At 41.5% G+C, this 26,708-nt stretch overlaps 1 protein-coding gene across 1 annotated transcript in view; it reads left to right on the forward strand.

Moving 5' to 3' along the window:
• The window catches only part of LOC115371113 (T-lymphoma invasion and metastasis-inducing protein 1-like), a 54,021-nt gene that overhangs the window by 13,540 nt on the left and 13,773 nt on the right, over nt 1-26,708 (forward strand). The window contains 8 exon segments of the mRNA XM_030068261.1: nt 6,509-6,655; nt 7,194-7,268; nt 10,164-10,334; nt 12,375-12,479; nt 13,497-13,578; nt 14,296-14,382; nt 16,388-16,600; nt 18,834-18,967. Coding sequence (XP_029924121.1) covers nt 6,509-6,655; nt 7,194-7,268; nt 10,164-10,334; nt 12,375-12,479; nt 13,497-13,578; nt 14,296-14,382; nt 16,388-16,600; nt 18,834-18,967 — 1,014 coding nt within the window.

Below are 26,708 nucleotides of genomic sequence, written 5' to 3' on the forward strand. Positions count from 1 at the left end.
ATAGCAAACATTCTCTGAGGTCAGACCCACTTTTTGCCAATCACAATCAATCCATGCTAATATCCAATTCAAAGCAAGAAACTGCCTTTGGACATAGTCAATAAAATGAAATGGAAAATAAAGCTTCATTTTACTCTAGAGACTTAAATTGCTCCTCTCTTCTTTACTGGGAGGATCCAGTAATATTTAGATTGTGTTGGTTTCAAAATCTTTCATGTGAAAAACAACTGACACAATGAAAAAAAGACTCATAATATTATATCTTCAAAAAAGATTGGAAAACGATTGACAGCAGATGTAAAACAGGGCAGCAAGGAAATGCAGGAAATGAACGGAATTGTCATTTAATCCAAAACTGACTCTAAACGCACCACAGCTTTAACCCTTATGTGAATCACCGATTTTAACCTAAACCCTAGACACAAGGTTAAACTCCACTCTCAATGATGCTGTCTTTACACAGAAGGAGTTTGTGTGGGTGGAAAAAGGGTGGATTGTTTTTTATAATCTTAAATTTAGAATGACTTTCTTAATTTGCCTTTAACCCAGCTTTTCATGTTACACTGCAGAGGCAAACTGGACCAAAAACTTCATCCACAGCCTATAAGCTCACTTTCTTTTAGATCAAGGCTACTTTGTTTATGCTGGTAATATTGTGTTTTTACATCCTGAGACCTGGACTGAAGTTTGGTGTGTATTTTAATATATCCTAGCTATTTGGGATTAGTAGGACCTAATAAGTATAAAAACTAAACTTTGTATTTGTACAGGAAGTATTTTTTTTCAAAAAACAATGTCCTCATATGAGGACAGTCGGATTATCTTTGCATTTAAACATTTTATTTGCTATTTGGGGTCAGAAGGACCCAATTAGTCTAAAATCAAAATTTTAGATATTTACAGTAAATAGTTCTTTCAAAAAACCATGTCCTCATATGAGGACAATGGGTCTATCTTACTGTATGACAAAATAAACACACCATTGGTCAGCAAAGTATAAAATAGTTTATTTCATACTTTAAACATGAGGGTAACAAAAATAAATCTACAAACAGCAGTGTTGACTGTTTATTTCAAGCAGTAAACATTGCTATATGAAAAGAAATGTGCAAAAAACAGTGTAACTGTTTGTTTCAAGCCCCAAACATGACTATACAAAAACAATAGTAATAAAAGTGCAAACAACAGTGTTAACTATTTATTTCAAGCAGTAAACATGGCAATAGAAAAAGTGCAAACATGGTAAATATGGCTATAGAAAAACAAAAGTGCAAAACATGGCAAATAATCACCCACAGCTTTGTAGAAACAAAATTAATAAAAAAAAAAAAAAAAAAAAAAAACTAGCTTCTTATAACTAGCTCCTCTCTTGATAGCAGGCTCTCTGCCTGTATGGAACAGTCCTACTGGCCTGAGTGAAATGCTGCATAACAGTTGCGTCCACTTTGCATGCAGAGGAACACATCGCACGTCATACACCGCACACAAGATTTCCCAGGGCAGCCTTGTCCTCTGCAATGCATTGGGTTTTTCAGGTCGACCATCTCCGGGAGATGAGCAGCACATTGTGTGCGTTCTGAGACATGGGGGACTGGAGTGACCTGAGATCTCTTGCCTGGTTGTGGACGGTGTGCACCCTCCTCCTCTGCACCAGCGACATGAGGGTCTTGGGTGGTGGCATGCTCACCATCCTTGTTGAGGAACACCTGAGTCACTTGCATCCGAAACTCAAGAAACTTCATGATAGCCCTTCTTGGGCTACCATTTTCCTGGTTGTCTTGGCGATACAGCAGCCAGCTGTTTGCCAGAGAGAGATTGGTGAAGTGCATCAGCATCCGAATTGTCCACTTCTTGGTTCGGACACTCATTCGGTAATAGCTCATCATCCTGTCTGACAGGTCAACCCCACCCATCTTGGCGTTGTATTCACGCACAATGTTTGGTCGTGTGACGGTCACATATTCTTTGTCTGTCTTGGACCATCGCTGGCAGGTGTCCTCTGGCTGTTCACCATGAATGACGGAGAGTATCACAACCGGCTTGTTGTCATACCATTTTACAACACAGTTTCCCATCTCCCCTAGTAACTGATGCAATGGCACCTCTTCCTTGCTGTTTCATTGCTTTGTCACTCAGTAGCTTCTCTAGTGCTTTGCCAACCCGGTTTTTCATGACTGTACCAGTCAGGTCCACTTGCTTCTCCAGCATGTGATCCACAGCTGTTATGGTTGTGTAGAACCAATCGCAGTAGAGTTTGGTACCAGGATGCAGATTCTCAGACAGACGTGTGATGACCAAGGTTCATAAACCTAATCCTTCTGTGTCCTGGAGCTGTGAAGCAAGTGCGTTTGCACCTTGATAGACTTCAAAGTCCAGCACAATGCCATCTGCTGATGCCAGCACAAAGTTCTTCATGCCAACTGGATTGGGCTTTAGTGGCACATACTGTCAGAAAGGACAGGCTCCAGTAAACGGGATCATCTGCTCATCTATTGAGACACATTCCGGTCGAGCCTGACGGTAGCAGCCATTGAGTATACGTTCCATAAACGGCCTCACCTTTGAGAATTTGTCAGATTTCCTCTTGTCTTCTGGAACGTCATCATCAGGTCAGAAGCACGTGGAATGTTCTCCTCCACAGCAGGATCACCCTCGTCACCATCCGATAAATCGTCAATTTCAGAATTATCTGCAATTGCATGGAGCAATCGTTCTGCTTTTGACAGTGAAAGTTTCCCTGTCATGATAAAAAAAGATGCACAATCAATCAACAAACAAACACCACCTACGCAAACACCATCCGTGTAACACGGGTCAGACATCAGGGGTCAGCTAGCTAGAGTGTAGCTACTGTAGCTATCAGTTAGCATTAGTGTTAGATCAGATACAGGTTAGCGTTAGTGTTAGATCAGATACAGGCTGATCTAACTGTACAAAATTGGACCGAGGAATGTTCTCATATGGAATGAGGCATCAGGGTTAGTAGGCTATAGCATAATTGGTTCAAGACAAACAGTAATGGTTTATTTTCTGTCGTCCTGTATATGAAGAGGCAATTCCTGAATATGTATTTCATCATGTCACATGTCTTGCATTGTAAACATAATATAGTCCCAATGTCCTCAAACGAGTACTTCATCTTTACGGACATGGTAGCTTGTTACTATTGCTAAAAATTGTCAAATATGCATGTCATATGAAGCTAAAGATGTTACTGTGCATAAAAATACTAGTTTTAAACATAAAATTTGATGAGGACTATTACCTTGCCAACTTTTCTGTCAGGACTGGCCGTAGAAAGTTTTGGTTGGGATGGCTGCCATCTTGTTTTCCTTCAAATAAGTATAATGTTGTCATGTGACCACTCAATGGTGCGGGCAGTGTCCACAAATGAGGGCAATGGGTCAAAGCTTTAAAAAATGAAGTACTATGGCGCAGAGAAGCAAAAATGTAATGTCCCCATATGAGGACGCAGGGTCTCAGGAGGTACCATAATGATTTCCTCAGTGGGTTTTATTGTTATTTCAAGTAACAGTTTCAAGAAGTTCCATCAAAGTCTTTGACCAAAGTACTTGAGATAAGAAAGACTCTGGTTTAGTTTAACATCACTGCTTCCATCCACAACCAACACAAAATACTGAGGAGGTGACAGTTTCAGCTGGAGAGGGCAAAGGAGGCTGAGACGCTTTATACTACAGTGCACAGGTAATAGACTGCTTGAGCGAAGATGGTTACCATGGTATTTCTTCCAGTTATTCTTCAGCTTTCATTTACACAGAACACATACCAGGTCAGGTCAAGCTTTTCTCTTTGGTGGCGATAAATCAGACCCTGTTATTTTAACCTGCCTTCTCCCAGATTGATATTAAACGTAAATGGACAGTGGGTCTGCTCTGTCTTTTCCTCAAGATGCTTTAGCAGATAAAATGTACTCATTTTGGAGGATTTTCTTCATCTCTGCATCCTTGTGAGGACACTTGGTCCTCATATGCAAAGACATGCAGTAACACAACATTGTAAGGTGAAAGGTACAACATTCAGATCATTCTCTTCCCCCTCTGTCTGTCAGTACCTGAGAGGAAGCCACCATGAAAACAAAGCTTTCTGCCAATCCATTCTCCACTGCCGGTGCTGAGTGCTTTGCCCCCTGGCTAAGAGCCTGGTCGTTAGCTCAGCGCTCAGCACCGCACTCGTGTTGTCACCTTGAGCCCTTGAAGAATGCACAGAATGAAATGCCATCATCAGTGGAATGATGTGCATGCTGGCAGTGAGTAGAGTTTACATGCACAAGTGCACAGGCTGCTCTCTGTGCCAAGCAACATCCTGGAAGCGAAGAAGAGAAAGCCGAGAAAGTGCGGGAAAAAATATCACGGCAGACATACCAGTATAATGCACATGTACACGCAGATACACACACATGCGGGGAACATAAACAAAGCTTGATAGGTTTTTTTCCTGCGACTGGCGGATCAATACTCGGTCTGTTAGTAAGCTGCCATCCCTGAGGCACTTTCCCACAAACAGGCTTAACAGTCTGTGCTCCTAGTCCTGTCTTTGCCCGACTGTCACCCCCCTCCCTCCTTTTTTTCTGCCTACACCCGCTCTTCCTTTGTCTCTCTTCCCCTCTCTTTCTCTCTCTCTCCCCCATTTCTTCTCCTCAGCCTTATTTTCTTTCCTACCTTTCTTTCTCATCACCCTTCCCCCTTATTCTTTCAATCCCCTGTCTCTTTTGCTCTCTGCCATCTTCTTTCCCTCTCTGCTATCAATCACATTACCCTTTTTACCAGATTCAGGATTTTTTTTTCATTCTTATATCAGTCAAATTTTGCCATAAATTGCTAGAACTCCAAATTTTACATCCAAGTCATTATTTTTGGGGAAGCAGTCACTTGTATTTTTTTTCAGTGCTAAGATAATAGAGTTTGAGTAACAATTAATTAAATCTGAGAACAGTAGAGTTAAATTGAACCATTTCATTAACCCACTTTTGCAAACGTTGACTGGCGTGTCTTTCTTACATTTGTGTCTCACCCAAACCCTTATGTGACTGTTTTTCCTCAGTCACAAAAGGGTTTAGGGAACATTTCCAAATTTCCTCTGTCTTTCATTTCTTGCTCTTTTCTAGTTATCAGGGTTGTTATTACCCACAGCTTAAGGAGGAATCTCAATAAAAGGCTGCTGAAAAAACCTCTTGCATGCAGCTTACATAAGCAGAGTCTTGAGGACAGTTTGACCTATCATGTGCGAAATGTGTGACTCATGAGCAGTGACTGGTGAGAGAGACTACCTAACTCACACCCACACAAGCACATGCAAGCGTGTGCACATGCACACGCACATGGTAAAAGTGTGCATCCATGTGCCATATAGTGAGCCAGGGCTGCTCATATTCCAGGACTGTAATGTGAATTAACCCAGAAATGCCAAGAATGGTTTCTGTTTGCATGTTCAGGTCACTGAGGGATGTGAGTGGTTGAAAGTGTTGAGTATATGCCATGAGTGTATATATATATCTATTGGGAAGCTGTGTGTGCATTAGCCTGTGTGTGCGCGTGTGCTTGCATGTATGTGCATTTATAGGCACGCAAGCAGCGACCCATAAAACAAACACAGACAGCCATTTCTATTCACATTAGTGAGTGCACAGTGTATGCAGTCGCTCAGTTTTCTTTAGCCCATTCACCCCAGTAGTGACACATGAAATAATTGAATAAATTAAGAAAAAAATAATATTATACGAATTTTAGTGATAGATATAATAAATAATAACTTTTCTTTGGGGACTAATTAAATGTCACATTATCACACATCAACTCATCAGTAAAGATGAAAAACTTTTCAGCATATGGTCTCCCACTTGAGGATAAGATAATGAGAGGACATTAATCTTCCGGAGTAAGTTAACTGAATTACTGGCAATGTACCAACTTCCTCAAACATAATTGTATGAAATTAATTCAGAAAGTATTTGAATAGTGCCTGTCATTTGACATGTGGGAGTTCTTGAAGAAGTTCTGGAAGAATTACATAAGAACAACATGTCACATGTTGGAGCCCATGCATGTTTCTTTGGCGACACTAATTCCTGGGATTAGTAGAAACAGGTTTTGTCGGTGAAAAAAACACCTTGAGCAACGCCACTTTGGGACACTACTTTGTCAAACTGCAGGCCATTTAGGTATACAATAAGTGGGCTATAGGTCAGTGCAGGATGCTGCTGAAAACTGGAGTGTTTAACTAATTTTATTTATTCATTTATTGTCTGTATCAAGTACACTGAGGGGAGCATCTCTCTATCTGTCTATCTATCTATCTATCTATCATGTGAAAACTGGCAAGGTTTTATAGAAGCTATAATTAAAATGAAACATCAAATATGTACAGCATATGGATGAAGGAGGAGGAATGAAATAGAAATTTTTCGGACTAGCCAACATAAAACTCTATAGATCAAGGATCCGGTGCACTATTCTAGTTAGTTTTACGCTCTCTGTAATCATCCTTACAGGTGGCGGCCCGTACGGAAAGCAGCATCAGGAGGCGGAACCAGGCGATGCCTCGTACATCCAGTAAACGTCGCAGTCGTTTCTCCTCTCTCTGGGGTCTGGACACCGCCTCGAAGAGGAAGACCAAGGGACACCCCTCCATCAGCCAGGTTAGTCACAGTCACACATTCTACCTACATGTTTTGAATTGCCAGCACTGCGTTTCACATATTTCTGTCAGTATATGAGATGCAGTGAGACACGGTAAAACGTTTTAAGGAGGTTATATTTTCAACCACATCTGTTAGTTTGTTAGTAAGAAATCTCAAAAAGTAATAAACAGACTTGGATGGAATATTGTGGACAGATAGTCATCGGTCTAATGATCAGTTGATTATATTTTGCTGATGATCTGATCTGGGATTTTTGCCATCAAATAGTTTTTATTGCCTTAGTCATTACTATCATGCTGTGCTCATGTGCTGTTGGGGAGGCACAAATTGTGGTGCTTTCAAATTGGCTTCTGAACAATATTGTATTTAGGTGCTACTTTCTGGCAAAATCAAACATGCAAGGCAAATGATAAACAAATATAACACTGGAGAGGTTTGTGCTCAAGCGAGTGCATTTTTAGTCACGTACATGACAACTACACGATAAATAACAGGGATATAGTGGCCAAATGTGCTCTCCTCTGTGTGCTTGCAGGTGTTTGTTGATGGGATGGAGCCGGTGAGAAAACCCTTGGAACACATGTTTGAAGACTCTGCCAGCGAGAAATCTGTAAGTTTGAGTTTAGTTTCCAAAAAATGACCAATACACAAGATCTAATGCAAACATCCCATGTGAATGAATCTTGGCTGGGAAATTTTGATTGAAAATGACAAGAAAGGGTTTCATGCAGGCGAACAACTTGCAACTTGCAGTCTTGTCCAAGGCGGTCCAGTCTTTCTTTGTTCCTTTCTTGCTTTGATGAATTTAAAAACGTGTATCATCTAAAAAGATAAAGTAAGCCCTTTCTTAGTTTGGCAACCTCTAAAGAAAATCAGATTACATGCTACTCCTGGTCTTGTGATTGCTAGTTTTTCACATACCGCTTCCTTAAAGCTTCAGAAGAATCACAAGGGCATCTGGTGCACCTTTGTCCTTGATGGACTTCATTAAAATCTGAGGCCAACAAGACATATCATTGCATTTTCCAGCGCCTTTCTCCTGGGATCCTTTTGGTGCACTGGCTGTTGGGTTGGTGGGATATCCGTCGGAAGCACAAAATCCGTCTGCCTTTGAGATCAATTTCAAGCCCATGCTTTGATGTTTTCAGACATCCACTTTTCTCTTTGGTAAAGAGTGATTTGAGAAATGTAGAGACTTCCTTATAAAACTTCAACAGCTATCGTCCAGATTGTCTTGCTTCCTCTCTGCTATCAGATGATTCTTAGGTTTATTTGTTAGAGATACCTTCTTTATCATCTTCTGAAGCTGTCCTCGATTGCATTACATCAACACATTCCTCGCTTTACAGGGCTTTTTAGGACTTCTTTGGCTCTATTACTGCCTTCGCTTTATCCTGACTCCAAACTATTACATTTAACCTCACTGAAACCAAAGACAATGCCATTAATCTCATTCGCAACTGGCGTTTTAGTCTGCGTGGTACCAATTTCAAATCAGCGCAGACAGATTCCCATTTCTTCTTTTCAGTTGCCTCGGGCTATTCTAACTCCATCAACATCACAGGCCATCCATTTATGCCTGCTAATCCCACTGAGACAAACTTGATCTGATATGTTCTGAACATCACCAATCTGATGTTTCAACAAATTATGCATACATGAAGAGACCCAACAGTTTCACAGCATCTGGGCTCTGGCATGACTGTCACAGTGACAAAAAATTATTATAGAGGAAACCGGGACTATGTAAAGCGTGTGCTTTATTAAATAACATTTTTAGAATTCGGAAGACTTATTACTGCTAAATTCTGGACTGACAAAATTAATTTACCATGAATATATACAGCAGGTAATCAGAAATTACCAGTTGTCTTTGGCTTGTAGTGCCCAAACACAGGTGTGCCAGCTCCATATTTTATGAATCCTTCTTTAAGGCAGTAGAGATGGGGTAGGAGGCGGGGGGCCAAAGTAAAAGTCCTCTGTCTGAACTCTGCAGATTAAGGCAGACTCTGCAGCAGTTTGACTGCGGAGGCCTCAACAGCACTAAGCGAGATTGATTTCTGTCCACCCACATGTCTTCAGCTGGTAGGGTATGGGGTCGCAGCACAGAGAAATAGGAAGCAGCACAGTTCAGCTGGTAGGAAGACTGAGTTTGAAGTACTGCATCGAAAAACAACTAAAAGCACCCCCTCAAGAGCCGAAGCCTTGTGATTTTTCTCAACGAGCTTGCCATGCAACATTTATACCGGCAGATATCCTGAGATCCTGCTATGCCGTGTTTGCTTTGGAGAATCTCACAGAAGGCGAAAAGGAGAGAGAGAAAGAGAGAGAACGATGGAGAGAAAGACAGGGTTTAGTTTAACATGCTGCGCAGGATCCTCCCACCCCCAGTAGAGGCATCCTGGATGGGCCAGGAGGGGAGCCAGATGGTGCCGAGGAGGGCTGGGGAGTTCAGGGAGTTGGGGGAGGTACAAGTCATGGGCCCCCCGGTCTGCTGTCTGTCTGTGAGAATGTGTGCCTGTTCTTTATCTTTGTGCGTATGTGTGTTTTGTTTGGCCATGTGAGTATGTGCATTCGCATGTAGCTTTCTCATCTTTTTTTTTTTCTTTTTCTGTCTCACACACAAACACACCAAGCTAAGTATAAGTTCATTTAAACAGGGATCACCAGGCCAGATTGTTAACTGTCAGAAGCTTGTATGGCGTGAATGAGAGCTGGAGGGGGGGGGGCAGGGAGATGATGGAGTGATGCAGCGATGGAGGGATGCGGGGCAACAGAAGGGGAGGCAGTGATGAATGGGGGGAGGAAGGGGGTAGAGGAATGGAAGAATAAAGGGGTGTCTGGATGCTGTTACCTGATAGGAGAAGATAAGATATCAGTGACAGCCAGTCTGAGGTGGAAAAAAAAGAGAGGAGCGAGGCAGAATGAGAGGGAAGTGCCTGACGTGGCTGCCAGATTGTCAGAGGTCAGAGTGATGGACTTAAAGGTTACAGACCATGCTTTGCACACTGAGGTATACACACATACTTGTAGACATAAGCACAAACACACACATACACATACTATAGCGAGACAGCTGTATTAAGAGGGTCTCATCAACAGAAATGAATTAGATTTCGTAATCAGATCTCCTTCTTCTTTCAGACCTTTGTCACCATCTCCGGGATCAGTCTTGCCCAATTGGAACAAAACCGCTTTTTTGTGCTTTTTTTTTTTTTTTTTTTTTTTTTTTTTTTTTTTGTGAACAAGAAGAGTAACATTGATAGCTGAGGTGGATCAGTGGATGATTTGTTTAAATTCAGCAATTACAATAGTCATTAATGGAGTTGGTTGGTCCAGATTTTCCTCCTTGCAGTTTTATTGTTAGTGTCATTGTCCCTCCTCTCTTAATGGCATCCGAGGTAGATTTTGTTTTCCCGTTATTATTTATTATCTGGTGCTTTCTTTTGTCACCGAGCATGTTCAACATGTCCCTGAACCCTGTGTTTGTGTACTGTATGTTCAGAAGGAGAAGGAGAGCTCAGTGCAAAGTCTTCCCCGGCACAATGTGGACAGTGACATCTGGGTTCCTGATTACCTGACTCCCTCTTGGGTTTTGCTACCAAATGATCAGCCCATCCTGGCCATCATACAGCCTGGAGAGACGGCGCTGGATGTCCTGAGCTCTGTCTGCAAGGTAAGCTATTACTGACAGCAACGCAAATGCTAGACTTTTTTGAAAAAAGTGCACACCATACCATGTCTCGCCAGTGAGTGAGAAAATGCAACATATAATCACAGAGAAAACACTGGTGTGAAAGGTTCGAAACAGTTTGCTCAGCCCTTTCCCTGTCACACCAGAATTGTGTGTCGTAGCTCACCCACACACACAGCGTCATAGATCCTACAGTGAAAAATTGGTGACAGTCAAATCGCTAAGCGTAGCAACTTTAACAAGTTTGTCAAACACATATTCAGTCTTGAGGAACCGCCAGGCTCATAAAAAAAAATCGTACCCATAACACGGTTGACAAGAATGTGTGAGAGTTTGGAATACAATAAGTGATTACACACGGTCGTTAAATTTTACCGTTTTGCTGTCTGTAGACAGCAGTGACTGACAAAAATATAAAACTTAACATTTTTTTAAGGGTAACAAAAATACCACATGGATAATTAGATTTGGATTGCATCAGTCAGTCATGAGAATGCCTGGTGTGGATGGGACTCTACAGAGTTTGTCCTGCTCATGTGTTTTTCTGCTTCACCGTGTGTATCTGTAGGAGGAAAGCTGAGATTTTTTTTTTTCACCACATTACACAAGAATAGATGTTTATTATCTTTGCTGGTTTGACACTGTGCACCTGTGCTCTTGGATTCATAGTGTCACAGCAACTTCATGTGTCAAGATTCAAATATTACAAATAAGCAAATATGCTTTATTGGCATGAATTTTGAGGTTATGTTATTGCCAAAACTGTTTTACATTTTATAATTTTTTTATTTATTTATTTTTGTTGCATTTTTCTGTTTAAAAGAATGGCTTGTGATCAATGTAGTCTGTACATTATAAATGCTGTCTTAAGCTTTTTGTTAGTTTAATTTATTTAGGAAGGTGCTATTGTAATCTGTCGCTATGATTCTCAATAATTTTTTTTTCCTTATTGTATGCACTGCACATTACGATGTGTACTCCTCATCAATTCTCTCTCTCTCTCTCTCCCTCTCTCTTTCTCTTTCTCTCGTCCCCCTCTCTTACCCTCTAATTGGTCACAGTCAGCGAGACACTAGAATAATGACGACTAATGATATGTATATGTTCTGCTCAAGGGTCTTTTGAGACATGTAGGAAGCTGATCATTGTGTGTGTGTGTGTGTGTGTGTGTGTGTGTGTGTCCATGTGACAAACATGTCACAAGGAACTGGAGCGCCTAATCCACAGCTCCTGCATATGTGTAACATACATGTAGATGCTGTATGAGTACATACATGTAGATTACATACATGATTGGATACATACAGTATTATGTCCAGTATGTCCTTGGGTCAGGGAATGCTCTACAGCAGTGGTTTTCAAAGTAGGGTCTGTGGACCGCAGGTGTGCTTGAAGGGCTTCCAGGAGGTCCTTAGCAAAAGGATGCATAGGTTATTTTGACTATAATGTAAATCACAAGAAATCCTTAGGAAAATTGTATGACTTTTTATTTTAACATGATGTTTGTATGTCATCACTTTGAACCTATTTGTAGCTGTTTGAGATTGAGCAGTTAGGGCTTCATTCTTAACACAAACCAAAATGTATTTTCTTATTAGAGTTCATGGCACAAAATCACATCAAATAGGGGTCTGCTGCTCAGTAAATGTCTTCTTGGGGGTCTGGAACATGAATACGTGTTATGACCAATGCTATATAGAGCATACTGCTGGTAAAGGGAATGGTATCTCAGTAGGTGAATTTAGAACGATAACACCCATGTTTTACATTTGGAGCCATTAGGCCACAGCACAGCCAGAATAAACCACAGGTTAGAGTTTCACAGGAGCAGGTAAAATGAAGAAATGCCACAGACTGGGAGGTTGTTGCACTCAAGAAGCACATCTGTGAAATTATGCTATTGTTATGTCTGCCTTTTTTAGGAAGAAGTACAATGAGGGCATGATTCAATACTGCCTAATTTAGCAGGCTGTAATTCAACAAGTATTTTTCTTCAAACTTCTGCTATTTCACTGGCTTTAGGCTCACAAGATCGATCCGCCCAACCACTACCTACGTCTGAAGGTGTGTGTCGATGACCAGATGCTACTCTATGTTCCCAAGCCTGACGAGGACATCTCTGATCTGGTGAGAAACACACAACTGATGCAACAGTGCTGCTTTTTGTGTCTTAATTGTCTCGGTCGCAGGACAGTATAGCCTCACGATGAACCGTGAAACTATAATAATTCATGACCTCACCCACGTCAATTAATTCAAGATGTGGCATACAGTCATTTAACGTTTCCAGTCATTTAATGTTTGTAGCCTTTTCGCCGTCTCCACTGTACTGTCAACACCACTGAGACTGTTGCATCTGGGTCTCGGGGTCTTGACCCGTTTATTAATTCATTTTCTCAGTGCTGGCAGATTGCAAGCTGAATGCAGGCTTGTATATGTTTTATGACTTGGTTGCAGATTTAATTTGCAATGCATATGGAATTCCCAGGATGCAACAGAAACACTACAACATATGTTATAAATTATGCAAAGTAGCACTCTGAGTCTATCTTGTATACTGCGAACTGTATCCATCTGTGTGTTTCTGTCAGTGTGTGTCTTGTTTTTCCATATAAACAAGTTCTTTCACTGACAAAGACCTCACATCCACATTATTCAGCCACTTTAACCCCAAAACCTAATTCTCTTTGTGACAGTACTGTGCAGGTGATACAGTGAACGCCGTCTCACAGCACAGTCATTGTATAATTCAAATACTCCTTTATCTTTTCACTTTGATCAGTGACTCACTCCACTGTCCTTCATTCCCAGTCCATAATATAACATTATTATTTCTCTGCAGTGATGGGTAATATACACAGTGGACTTCTGTTCCTGTCTGTTGCTTCATACACACAGCTGTGTCTGTGCTCTCTCCCTCTGTGAGGTCAAACCTCATCTGAGGAGCCACACACTTCACAGAGCTGACCTGGATTTTGACCCCACAACCTTCATGCTCAATTGCTCTGTTAAGGAGTCTGAATAATACATGAATCCCTCCATCCTTTATTAAGAGTGATGAGATGGCCTTCACCTCTAGCATACAACAACACTGCTGTCCCTGCATGTTTTCCCCAAATAAATCTCATCTTCTTGTGTTTGCAGCTCTACAAAGAGGTTGAGATTTGCCCCAAAACAACCAAGGTGATCCGGTTTGACAAAGCCGAGTCCTGCACCATCGGATACGGTAGGCTGCCTTCTAACACAAGGTCTTTTGAACCCAATAAACTCAGTTCCTTTTGCTCCTGTATTAAGTTGAATATGTAATGGGCTTCATTGAGTTATCCCCGGTTAATGATAACAGGGGGAAAAGCCTATGTTACTGCATTCAATATTAACTAGCTTCATATGTGTAGGATTTATGGTTCAACAGTGTACACTGTCATCCTGTTTTCTCAATCCCCAGAAGATTTTCAGATATTTCAAAAAAGGATTTGAACTTTGACTTAAAGCCAATCTTTAAAACCTCTTCAGTCTTGCCCAATGTTGTCCCACTGGTGAGCTCGTCAATATAAATGCATGCTGCATGGCCGAGCGTTATTCACACCCACAGAAATATATTTCAGATCCTAGTGGGGGTCCCAAGGTTTCCAGAGATACCAAATATGTCCTGTTGAATTACAGGAGGATGTCTATAAAATGATGCACTAAACATATAGATATTGTTTTTTTGGTGTAATGCTGCAGCCATGAAACACTGGCATTGGTTTGAATATTTCACTCAATGTAAGTGTGATGTAGCTTTAGGGAGTGTTGCAGCCAGCAGATACAGAATACATAAGATGTGCAATTGCTATACAATATGGATACATTTTTTCTCTAACTTATAAGCTTTTTCAGGGGAAATTTAATGGGAAATCAGAGTTTGAACGATTAATTCTTGTTTTGTTTTCTCTCTGTTTAGGTTTTTCTGTGGCCGTATTAGATGAGGATGGAACACAGCAGCTCCACATCACTGAAGTGAAAGCAGGTGGCCTGGCCTCAGCTAAAGGTAGGCCTACATATTTTTGTCCTGATGTGACATTGCTCAACATGCAACACACATACCTGACCTGAGAAACACCTGATCACGTAATTGTCTCTGAGATTTTTATCAGTGCAGTTTTGCACACTACTTTCTGTTTAGAAGAAGTGGTTGTCTGCCTGCTGGTTTATGACAAAGCCGAGATGAAAAACAACATTCCTTTGTCTGTGTCTGGCTGCTGTTTGTGCAGCACGGTCTGGAGTTTTCCCCCTCATTGGTCCCTATCATTCGACAGTGCCAGAGATATCTAATGCATATGAGAAACACGCGGTGTTTCTGTGGATACAACATTAATGTATAGAAAATGACATGCCCCACTATTCTGCCCCAGAGTCAGACCAAGGTTACTCAAGTGTGAGATTGCGTCCTCCAGTGCATTAGCATTCTAAATGCAGTTAGCTTAGCAGGCTGTCAGTAGCCAGAGGATACGACTGTACTAAATTTCTACCTCTATAGTGAAGTAGAGATAGAAAGAGCTTGTGGCAGCCAGACCACACAAAGCATCCATTTGGAGTATTATACTGTATTTCGCTGAATCAGAGAATTAGGTATGTCAGATGCGACTTTAGGGAGTCTGCGTGTCTGCAGGGGCAAGCAGAAAGTCTCTGTGTGCATGTGCATGCATTTACATCACGGTTATGGAGTGAGCACTATGAATGGAGAGTGAAAGAGATTGTGCTTTAATTTCTGGAGGGGGTCTGGAGAAACCAGGCCAGCAATGGACAAGGAGCCCCAAAGGGATTCTTTCTCTCTCTCTCTCTCTCTCTCTCTGTAATTCCCTTTCCTCCTTCCCTCTACACAAGCACACATACACAAACACCAAGACACACACATACACAAACACACATGCCGCCACACACACATGCACACATAGTGGTATGGCCAGAGGGGTTATCTCTCTCTGTCCAATGAAGACTCTATGCCACAGCTGACATTTCACATCCCAGACAACTAGGTCATAACTTAGGGCTAAATGTGTGTGTCATGGTGTATGCATGTTTAAGTGTGTGTGCACGTGCGTGTGTGTGTGTGTGTGTGCGCGCCTGAGTGTGTATGCCTGTGTACATAGTTGTGTGTACAGTATAGTATTCAGTGCATTATAAAAGCCATATCACAGTGCTCCAGAATGTCTGTTATCTTCATTAGACAACATGAAATGATATTGAAGTATGGATCATTAAATGTAACCTTATGTTTCTGTATGTGTGCACCTGCACGTGTGTGAATGTGTGTGTGTGTGTGTGTGTGTTCCAGCAACAGCAACAAAGCCCCTTGTCTTGTTTCTGTAGTAAGGCCAGGTAAGAGAGCTGTCAAACCTCCAAAACAGCTGTCACTACCAGTCACTTTTATTGGATGGCACTGGCTGCTAATTGGTTGGCTGATTGAGTGCTAATTCTCAATTAGGAGAGCAGGGCGCAGGTGGTGAACGGGAGGGGCAAGAGAAGGAGTGTCAAACTGAGAAGTGCTCGGTTGCAATCCATGGATTCCTATTTTGCACGGAGCACACAGACATGATGTGGTGATGGGACAGGAAAAGACAAGCGCTGCACCTTCCTTCTTAAAGCTATCAAGTCTCATCAGATCACTATTTGCCTCCAGCAAACAAGAATGGAAGGATGCACTTTAATGTATTAGAACAAATTGGAGGCCATACCTGAAGAGTTGCACTGTTGAAGAGTACAGAAGTTAAGCTGAGAGTGAGTGGAGTTGATCAATTGTATATATTACATGTGTCTGGAGCACAAACGTTGATGTTGTAGGATGGTGTTTCACAATTTGGAGGTCTTACTGTGTGTTGCTTCATACAAACATATCAAACCTCCTTTCTCAAGTGAAAAACATGTTTCCCACAGCAGTCTAACAGGAAACACATTAAGGCTTTGCTGGCTGACATTCAAAGCGCATGTAATGGACTGACCCACCAGCTGAAGTGAAGGGTCATCTCTTTGTTTCTCCATTTATTCTCTCCCAGGATTGAGAGTGGGGGATGAGATCCTGTTGCTGAACGGTAAACCTGCTTCTGCTCTCCAAATGGAAGATATGAGGGCTGCATTCGTTAACCAAGTACTGACCTTGAGTATCAGCACCCTGCCCCAGTTGGACCCTCGGCTGCTGTGCACCCTCCCCCGCCGGCGCTCCGATGGGGAACAGGACCCCGCCACCGACATCTTCTCCCAGAGCCAAGGTAAAGCTCCTTAATGTGGCTTCCTGTTCTCGCATGGATTACAGCATGATATGTAAACAATGTCCTTACACAGGTCATGTCATGGCACCAGTTGTTGTTATTATTTGTGGTTTGAGTAGTTGAAGAAAATGTATTATGATGATTTCATGAAAATTGATGTGTACAAATAGTGCCCCCTAGTGACAAATTTAGTGGTAATTTCCTTTTGGGTCTGAAATGTGCCATGGGAATCAGGCTAACCAATGCAACTTTCCCTCTGATATGAAGAGAGAATAGGAATGTGCTCAACTCAAATCTCAACCCCAATAAAGTCAAAAAATGGGTGCTTGCAGCCAGCAGTAGATCCATGGTGCTAATGAAAAGGGCCAGTACTTAAAAATGAAAGTAATGAGTATTTTTTTTATTAAATGTTTGTAAATAAAATGTTTGTAAATTACAGAAGAACATTCATTACTTTTTAAGTCTTTGCCTCGTTCAGAAGATTTTTTTTTGTTGTTGTTGCCTTATTTATATATATATTTTTAACATACCTTAAAATCAAACTGTACTTATAGTCAAACTCATCGTAATTATCATCTGCCTTCCCACCATGTTCATATTTGTTCTTTTCTATGGTGCTGGATAGGTGAAATTGTTCAGTTTAAGTGTCTACCTTAAAAATTATCAAGAGACCAGATATTGCTCATATATCCAGTTTTTATTTTTCCTTTGTGTTAATATTCTGAGGTCTTGCATTGTAAATGCACCCTCTTAAACCCTAAATCTGTGTAGAGGGCAGGTGAGTTGGGAGGGCAGATGCATCTTTTTGAGCAGAGGTGAACAGGGCAATCTACTAATTATGCATGGATGCTGTCTGATAGCCAACCTGCAGGCAGCCAGCAGCTTCCCTCTGACCTGTTCTCTTTATCCATGCAAGGGCACCATTTGTATTCGTTATAAATTGGGGCTTGCAGTGGCGCACAGGCTGACAAGCTGGCATTGTTTATACAGGGACTCAGAAGAATATGAATATTAATGAGAATCCTTTAACAGTGTGAAGCTGTCATTGAGTGTGATCATACCATATGTGAAGGGTCAGAGAGGGACTAAAAACAGTCCCAGCAACCACATGGAGTGTTTTTGATGATATCATGGTTAAGAGCAGTGAGCTATACACAGGCGGTACTGGGCTGACAGGGCAATTAATGGGAAATTAGTGACAGGCAGGGTAACCTTTTCAAGATACACATGTACCATAAAGGATGAAAGTCTCGATTCTGTTCAGACCCTTTGAACGAAATGCCAGCCTTCATGATGAATGTGTTTTTTAAATGGATGGTACAAAATGGTAGGGACACTTATTCTTCTCATTAAGCACATTGATGAGGTGAATCCAGGTGAACTCCCTTATCAAATCTACACTGATCGCAAAGGAGGAGATATAGATAAAGAGAAGCAGGAGAGTTAGGGATTTTTCAAGTAACACTTCATCCAAAAACTACATATTTTGTGATTTACTTACCGCAAGTTGTCTTAAATTATAATCTCATAGCTCATAAGAATGAAGGTGCCAAAAACCCTAGTCATTTGTTAGATTAAAGTTAATTAATGACAGCAAAAAGGATATGAAAACTCTTTGTGCAGGATGATCCACGCCCTGATTCCCTGAGCTCGTCTGTATGTTCAGTATGTCAAAAACAATGTACTTTCGCAAAAGCATGCTAAACAAATAATTTTTGGAAAATTCTGTAAGGCATGAGCACCTGGGTGCAATTGGCCTGCTACACTGACTGTGTAGCCAAAGTGAACAAACCAGATGCAAGTCTTCAATTTGATGAACATGCAGACCAATCGCACACAGGTTATTTTGCATGAGAGCATATTTATTTATTTACTTGTCAAAGTACATTCACATAGAATGTAGAGTCAAGACTTAGTTTACGCTTCACCAAAAGCTTTGAGAAATTTTTCAGTTATCCATTTTGCTGCTGTTTGTCAAAGTCTTGAATCAACTCCATTCTACAGTTTTTGTAACCGTGGTTCTCTGAGAAGCATGCAGTTAAAACTTTTTTTCTACCAGACATTCAAGACAATTTGTGGTGAGTAAATGAACTGTTCCTTTAATCTTAGAGACAGTTGATATGCAGATTCGGCAAAATGGGCTGCGACTGAAAATCCCAAAGTTATCCCTGATGTTTAGTACATGTTCAGTGTGTATACCCTGTGGCTCTCTGTTCCTTGTGTCCATGTGTAGAGGACATCCTGGACGAGGTGTCAGGCCTGACAGTGGAGAGCCCAGATGTGAGTTTAGAGGAAGGACCTCGGCTGAGTCCACAGAGCCCCCCAGGTCATCTTGAAGAAAAGACCTGCACGGAGGCTGCACAGAAGGTAAGGAGCCAGCTGCTAACAAAGGCAGGCACAAGAAAAAGACATGGTGTACACAGGCACATTTTTTATTGTGTACACTCTCACACACACACACACACACACAGCAGGACGAGGATTAACATTCTACATCTACACAGGATGAAATATCATGCGCACCCCGTCGGATATATTGTTGCAGAGAAAGACAGAGACAGGCGGCACCGGTATCGCTTTCTCAGTCGATGACCTGTGGCTCGGTATTGATGTTTGAAGTAGCTGATTAGTTGCATTGTTGTGTTGCCATCTTTCAGCCGGCTGACAAGCTTCTTTAGCTGCAGGGGCAGTGGAATCTGTTTCTCACCGTTTCTGATCTCACTTGTGTCAGATGAAAGGCAGGGTTCATATGCTCATGGAAAAAAACTTGGGACAAGCTTGTACTTTTCTAATAAGTTTGGAAAAGTCATGGCCATCTGACTGAAGCAGCATCAACTCTATTAAAGACGGCTTGACCATTCTGTGACAGCCTGATGATCAAAGTTGAAACTAGCTTATTTTACTTCTACAAGTAAATGCTATTCACTTTTTTATGTAGGTATTAATATTTCACAACTTATATAGTGGGTTAAAAGCTTTTCTGTGGCAACTTGGTCATGGAAATTAAGCTAAAAATAGTTGAAGTCATGGACAAGTCATTGAAAACCATTGGTTAAAAAAAAAAAAAAAAAAAAAAGTGTATGAAACCTGAAGAGGATTGTATGGATATGATTGATCAACACACACTGTGGATATGTCTTGTGTATGTAGTTGTTACAATGCTCAGAGTAAATGTGTTTGTGATTATGGAAAAAAGCAAAAAGCTTTGACAGGTCTATATTTTATCCAAATATGACCTCAGACAGGTCTAATGTGTTTATGTGGGTGTGCATGTAGCCAGAAAGGGGAAAGTGATAAGCCAGTTAAAAGCTGGGAAATGTTCAGATGATTTTTTTCCCCCTCATGTGATACTTGTGACCTTTAAACAAAAGTCATCTGATTGGCTGCCTTGGGACGGGTAGATCTGAGGCAAGGAATTTGTGCATACACTCATAACAACTTATATTCTAGAACCACTAATGTTAGTAAATTCAAGTCTTAAATGTGATCATATTGCGTTATTTCTATGTTAAGTAACACCTGTCTAAATTTATAATGCAGATAAATGATCCCTGTAACTCAAAGCACACTTCTACATGGCTAAATTTACCTGCAGTGCTGACAATATATTACATGACAGTGTGCACCCGTGTGTTCAATAGCTATTGTGTGAACCTGTCCATCACAATCAGTCCTGGGTAAGCACGTGAACAGATGTTTGTGTGTGTGCTCATGTGCACAGAGAGGGAGACAGACAGGTGTGTGTGTATGTGAGTGAAAGAGTGACTGAGCAGCCTCACTATCTAATTAAGATTATGTCTGGTCTGATCAGGGTCGGCCCAGTGATGGCTGGGACTCGCTGGGTGCCAGCCAGTCTCCCTTGGATACGGTTGTCACTTCCATTACCATGGCAATGCCTGATAACCAGTAACCACCGGAAATCATTTTTTACCTCCACTGATGGCAATGGCAAGAAACAAAAGACAGGACAGGAAGGGACAGGGCTCCTCTCACTGGATATGTGTCAGTGAGCTTTATTCTGAAGAGGGGAAAAAACTAATGAGTGAAGTCTCAGCGCTCTTGTCTCGACTCAGCTCTGCTGTACAGTGGTGATCTGTGGCTCCAGTGTGGCCTTGCTGCTTGGAGGGGAGAGATGAGACATAACGACAGGACCTCCAGATAGTGTTAGTTTGTCACCTAGAGGGGGAAGATAGGGTTGCTTAAATGCTGTTATGTTTCTTTTCAGTGCACTTGACACAAAAATATAGGTTTTACATGTATTGGTCATTCAGAGATTCAGAGGTAACTATTCAAAGAGCTAACTACTCAAACTACAGCTGTTTTAAGCTCTGCATGGTTCCTACTTGATATTTAAAGAACTGCTAGTAGTTTGAGAAATGAGCATTTCATGGTGCATGCACTTTACAGTGACACCATTTAAACTGTGCTTATATATTGATCTTTTGCACTTACTGCAGTGTAGTGACTTTATTTTGCATACGCGCAAGTTTTATTTCAGTCAGCTCGTATCAGTAATTGTGTCTATATATTTGTCATTCACAATGGAGCATCTTTTTCGGATACATTGAAGCTCCTTTACGGTGTTCAAACAGCACAAAATCGATACCACATATTGGTGCATTGCCCACTTTCCTTGGAGATTCGATAACGATGACTTCAGTCCAAGACAGGGCTTGCAAGGCATGCCAGAGAGGGGAAAAACAAAGGGGTACAAGACAAAATAGTGAAAGACGACAGCGCAGTGCAGTATGGACAACACTCTGGCAGCACACAGTCTTAAATTTCATCTTTTTTCCTCTTGGTCTGTCACCTTCTGTCTTTGACTCATGCATACCCTCTGATTATTTATCTGCATCCTCTGTACTTGATCTGTTTCACTCTGCCCTCTCCATCCTCTTTTTCTTTTCTCCTTGAACTCCCGCTGCCTTTCTCTCTCCTTTGCCATTTGTTCCATTGTCACACATTTATGATCTATTCAGGGCTGCACAGTTATGCCCGTGTCCTGCCTTGCACAGGACACCTCAGAGCTTTTTGTATTTCTGTTTGTCCTTCCCGATCCTCCTTATCTGTTCATCCTCCACCCTATGCCGCCTTATGCTCACTCTTTCCTCCTCTGTCCCTCCCCATCTGTTTCGCCTCACCATGACTCTCTCCCTGCCTTTCTATTTTTTCTGTCCCTCCATGTTTCCTCTGACTTCCTGTCCTCCTTCACCCTGCTCCACCATCTCTACTCCCAGCCCCCTGCTGTTCATTATCATAAACATGAGGCTGCTGTTGGATCTGGAACAACCCCCCCTCCACACACCCCCACCACCCCACCCACCCAGCTCTGAGCCCTGACCTGAGCCTTAAGCACTTGGACGTTTCCTCTGTCACAACAAAGACGAGCCAGACTTGCCACAGAATCCTTAAGCAGCTGCCAAAACCGTGGCACTTTACACTTTACTTTACAAAATCCGGTTGCCCTATTGTTCACACAGATCCCGCTTTTGTTTCTCGCCTCTCTTCTTGTATTTCTCTGCGTCTCCCAGCCAGTCTGTAGGCTCAGATGTGCGGCGGATTGCGTCTTACCTCATTTCACCCAGTGCCCCCGGTCACATTGTGCCAAGACGGAGAGGAAGGAGAGAAGTGGGACAATTTTAATTATCCCCACATTCTAATTACTTCATTCTCCACAGCGATCTACATCATTTAGTGGAGATAAATGACTGTCTGGCTAGCCGGAAGAAACAGAGAGGTTCATTATTGTAGACAAAGGATAGAGCCACCTCCTTAATATGATAAACCAACCACAGAAAAAAAAAAAGTGATTGCTTGGGATAACAGCGATAATAGAGATGACAGTGATTACAAATGTTCTCTGAGGTAAAGTCAGTCTCACTTAGAGGAACTGGTGATAATTTACAGTTCTACCAGTTCTGCTTGGGGGCATGTGAAATGAGAAATGTGTAATTTGTGGGGGATGATTTGTACAGTGTTCATCAAACCGCTTTGCTTTGATGGATGCAGGATATTGTGCTTGTGGACCAATAACTACATGCACGCAGAGCATCTATGTGTTAAATATTAGGGGCATTTTCCCAATATTGAGTTGCACCATATTTTGCATAATCCACATCTGCTGTTCCAGAGCTTAAAAATAATTTTTATCTGCATCTGCTGATTGGTATTGATTTAATCAGGGATAGTGGCTGTGTGTCCTGAATATATATATATTTTGTTACATTCAGTGTACAGTATATGCAATCATCATCATCGTCCCTAACCTCACAAACTAATTACCTCAAGCCTTTTGTTATCTTTTCTCCTCCTTCTGCCCCTGCCCGTCCTTCAATCACCTGTCTTCAGCTCTCACATCTGTGTCACAGCTGTCAGATCTCTTTTCTTCTCACCTGGTGTATTGTTATGTCTCGGTCTTCCACTAGAGGGAGCATTTTACTGACTTGTGAAGAGACACACAACAACAATGTTCCTAATGTTGAATATATAACAGGAAAGAGCAGAACTGGTTCACAATTAACCAAGTGTGACTGCTATAATCAGTTGGAATTATCCAGATTCAAACCATTTATATATTTTATTTCATGTGTAAAATAAGCTAAAATATAGAAGTTAAAATAATTGTACAAGATTCAGTTCTATTTATGTTCCATTACATCACAGCTGGGTAGTGGTACATGTATTTTTAATATTACATTGTGTGCCTGCTAAAAGCCTCACACTCACACCCTCCAGAGCTGTTGGCTTCAGCGTGAAGCTGCTCTACAAGTTGGTTGCAAAAGTCTGTTGCAAAATTCTAAACGCTCATGCATAGATTCATAGGGATGCATGTCACAACATGTAAGCATCCACTCACTTAATCATACAGATTACATGATTAAAGTCTCTCCTCCAGCTCTCTCTCTCCCTCTGTCATAGCGCACATCCCGTCATTGCTTCAAGGGATTTATGGATTTGCATGTTTCCCTGATTTCAGATGAAATGTAAACTTTAAGAGTCTTACTCAACCTCTCCTCGCTCAATCTCTTTTTCTGTAACATAGCAGTTCATAGTATTATTAGAACATGCCAGCCCTCTTTAGAGAGCAATTTCTGTGCAAGGAAACTGTATGTGATAAAATAATAAAGCTTGCATACAAAGTTACAAAGTTTCTATATCACAGAGTTGTGATATTTGCACTGTATACAGTAAATTCAAATGTTTAAGAGTGACATTGCACCAGCTGGATGACATCATCACTCCAGTGTTTCCTGTCACTGTGCCACACACCATGTGTGTGTGTCTGACAACTCTGCGAGCATGTGCATGCCAAGTGTGTGGATATGTGTAATCTCTGTTTATCCTGGCTCTCACACTGCATGGTTTTAACGGGCGGGTGTGAGAGCAGGTTTGTTCATGCCCCTCCTCCTTCCCTCCTCCTCCTTTTTCTTCCTTATTCTAATGGGTGGCTCTGAGACAAGGAATTTGTGTATTGGACTGACTTGACAAAAGGTATGGCTACCTGGACTTTCTTTTGCTATTCACTTGTCGTGTGTCTCTGTTTGTTTACTTTGCTAATGTGTTTCCATTTGGTGGAAATTGTGGCTCTGTGGTATTGCTGTGTGTGTGCATGGACTCCTTCATTCCTGCAACTGTAGGTTTTGAGGGCTTTGATCAGACTATGCAACATTAAAACCCCCGGAAGACTTGGGATAGCAAATGTAGCAAAATATTTCAACCATGGAGGTTTGGATATGCCCTGTCAATCCATACCATTTATTCAAAATCGTTCACATTCCTTTAATATTCAGTGATACAGTTTTCATATCTTGTTCTGACATGGGCAAGTTGAAAAAACATGGCAGTCCTGTTAATATTACATAACTCTTGTTCTTAAGCAATGACAAATGTGCAGCAGGTATAACTGAAAAATAGGGGCATGATATTTGAACCAGTTAGACTACATGGGTCAAATAATATACATGAGTACTATATTATTGGAATTTATTTCAACCTGCTTAGACTAGCAAACCAATGGTATTTACTGCATAAGATAGTGCTAGGTGTGTTTAGATAATTGTGAAACAATGGATTATCTGATTTTGCTGTTACTGATTGTAATGGTTGGCAGATCTCACATATCTGATACTTGGAGCAGTTTTAAAAAGAAATGCAAAAACTTTTGGTAAAAGTGGGAGAGTGAGGTACAAAATGTAATTTACTGTTATTGCAGGAGGCTGCTGTGCTTTCTCACTGACTCTGGGTTGTGATGAGAAAGGAGTGAAAAGGGGGGGGGGGGATGACACACCAGATGTCTGTTGTATTTTCCTGTTTGAATCTTTTTCTTTCACCACCCACTGCTTCCTCACCTCCCATTCTGTCCCCTCCACTCCCTCTCTCCCTTCCATCGCTTCCCCCTCTTTGCCTCAGTCTCCTGTGAGGATGGTGATGTTTGCTCTTGTTATTCAGTGTCTCTTGGGCTGTATGCTGGGCTGCTGCTGACAGAGACTTGGACAGAAGAGTGAGATAGGCAAACGGACAGATGAAAGTCAGCAGCAGGGAGAGGGGAAACCAGAGAGATGACAGGGGAGGACGCACAGGCAATCAGGGCATTCAGAGAGAGAGACTGATTGGAGAGACGTTGCAGGAGTGAGGTGACAAGGTTGCTGTTGATGAGAGGCTTGCTACTTATTGCAATCTGTTCTATTCAATCTAGTTAATGTCCTATTTTTTTTTTCAGACGGTATTGCTTTTCATTCAACAGGGCTCCGCGGTGCAGTGTGTGTGTGCTGAATTGTAGGCATTTCGTTTGACAGTTTTGATCAATTTGGATGAAATAGTCCAAAATAACACATCTTGCATGTAATGCAGTATTCAGTCGTAAATTTTAAGGATAGAATATAGCAAAAACAGACCAGTGTTTGGCATCGAGTAACTGACCGACTCACAGGAGCGGGAGGATCCTGGACTGGTACGACGGGAGAGGAAATGGACACCTGACTTTTCCCTGAACTCTGTCTGACCTGTGAGACCTGAGCCAGCATGTCCGCCTTTAGGAGGAGCAGGAACTCCAAACGCTCGTCTGAATCCATTTATGATATGTTACAACTGGTGAGCGCTCAACTTGTGTGTGTGTGTGTGTGTGTGTGAGAGAGAGAGAGAAAGCGAGAGAGACAGAGAAGACCGCCTGTGGTGTGAATATGTTCCTGTGGAGCTCAGTGAGTACATCATGATACCAACCCTGCCAGAGTTAGGGGTTTGATTCCCACTGGGGATTAAAATTATGCAAGCTTTGACTCTGAAAAAGGCATTATGATTGGGCAAGGGATGTTTAATGATGTGGAACTACAATATAAAAAACTATGGACCTTTTTAAACTCTTCATATCATTCTGCCTTGTTTACATCAGAATGAAATTAGGTGTGCCAAGATCTTTATCACTTATTGTTGCAAAATGAAAACCATTTTATTAACCCAAAGCTTTGTTTAATGGTTGATATGGTTGTAAAAATGTTGTAGAGGCTTTATAAAAGCACTCAAAGTCATGCGTCATCACGTTAATAGGCATCAGTGTCAGTATAGCAAGTATCCACCAAAAGGCATATAGTACCAATTAGGGCTCAAAAATGGATATTGCATTTTTCACTGTAGTTCAGAATGATCAAACTAATTTTGTTCAAGACTAATAATTGTGATGCGTAGTGTAATAATCCAGACTATTTCAGACAGAGTCATGTCACATTTCATCAGTATGATCGACAACTGAATATTTGTGTATAGTTAACTCTCTTTGCTCATTAATCAGTGTTAGTTCAGCGTCCATCTCCATCCTGCTGCCGTGTCTGTCTCTGTCTCTGCTCCATCTGTCACTTGGCTGTCACTAATTCCTCTGGTTGTCAAGGGCAAGACCCCATTAAGAGTGGCACAACCATCAATGTCGTTGCTCATGTGTATATGGACATGAGTATGCATTTATGTGCCCGCTGCAGCTTGGACACTGTAATATAGTGTTTCTGATGGCCAATACAGATCCCTGCATCGTTTTCTATCTTTCTGTCTTTTTTCTTATTGTCTTGTTTTTTCTCCTTCTCTGTATTGTGGTAAATTGACCCTAGAATGCTACCATCCT

This window comes from Myripristis murdjan, chromosome 14, assembly GCF_902150065.1.
Source record: "Myripristis murdjan chromosome 14, fMyrMur1.1, whole genome shotgun sequence".
NCBI classification, from domain to species: domain Eukaryota; kingdom Metazoa; phylum Chordata; class Actinopteri; order Holocentriformes; family Holocentridae; genus Myripristis; species Myripristis murdjan.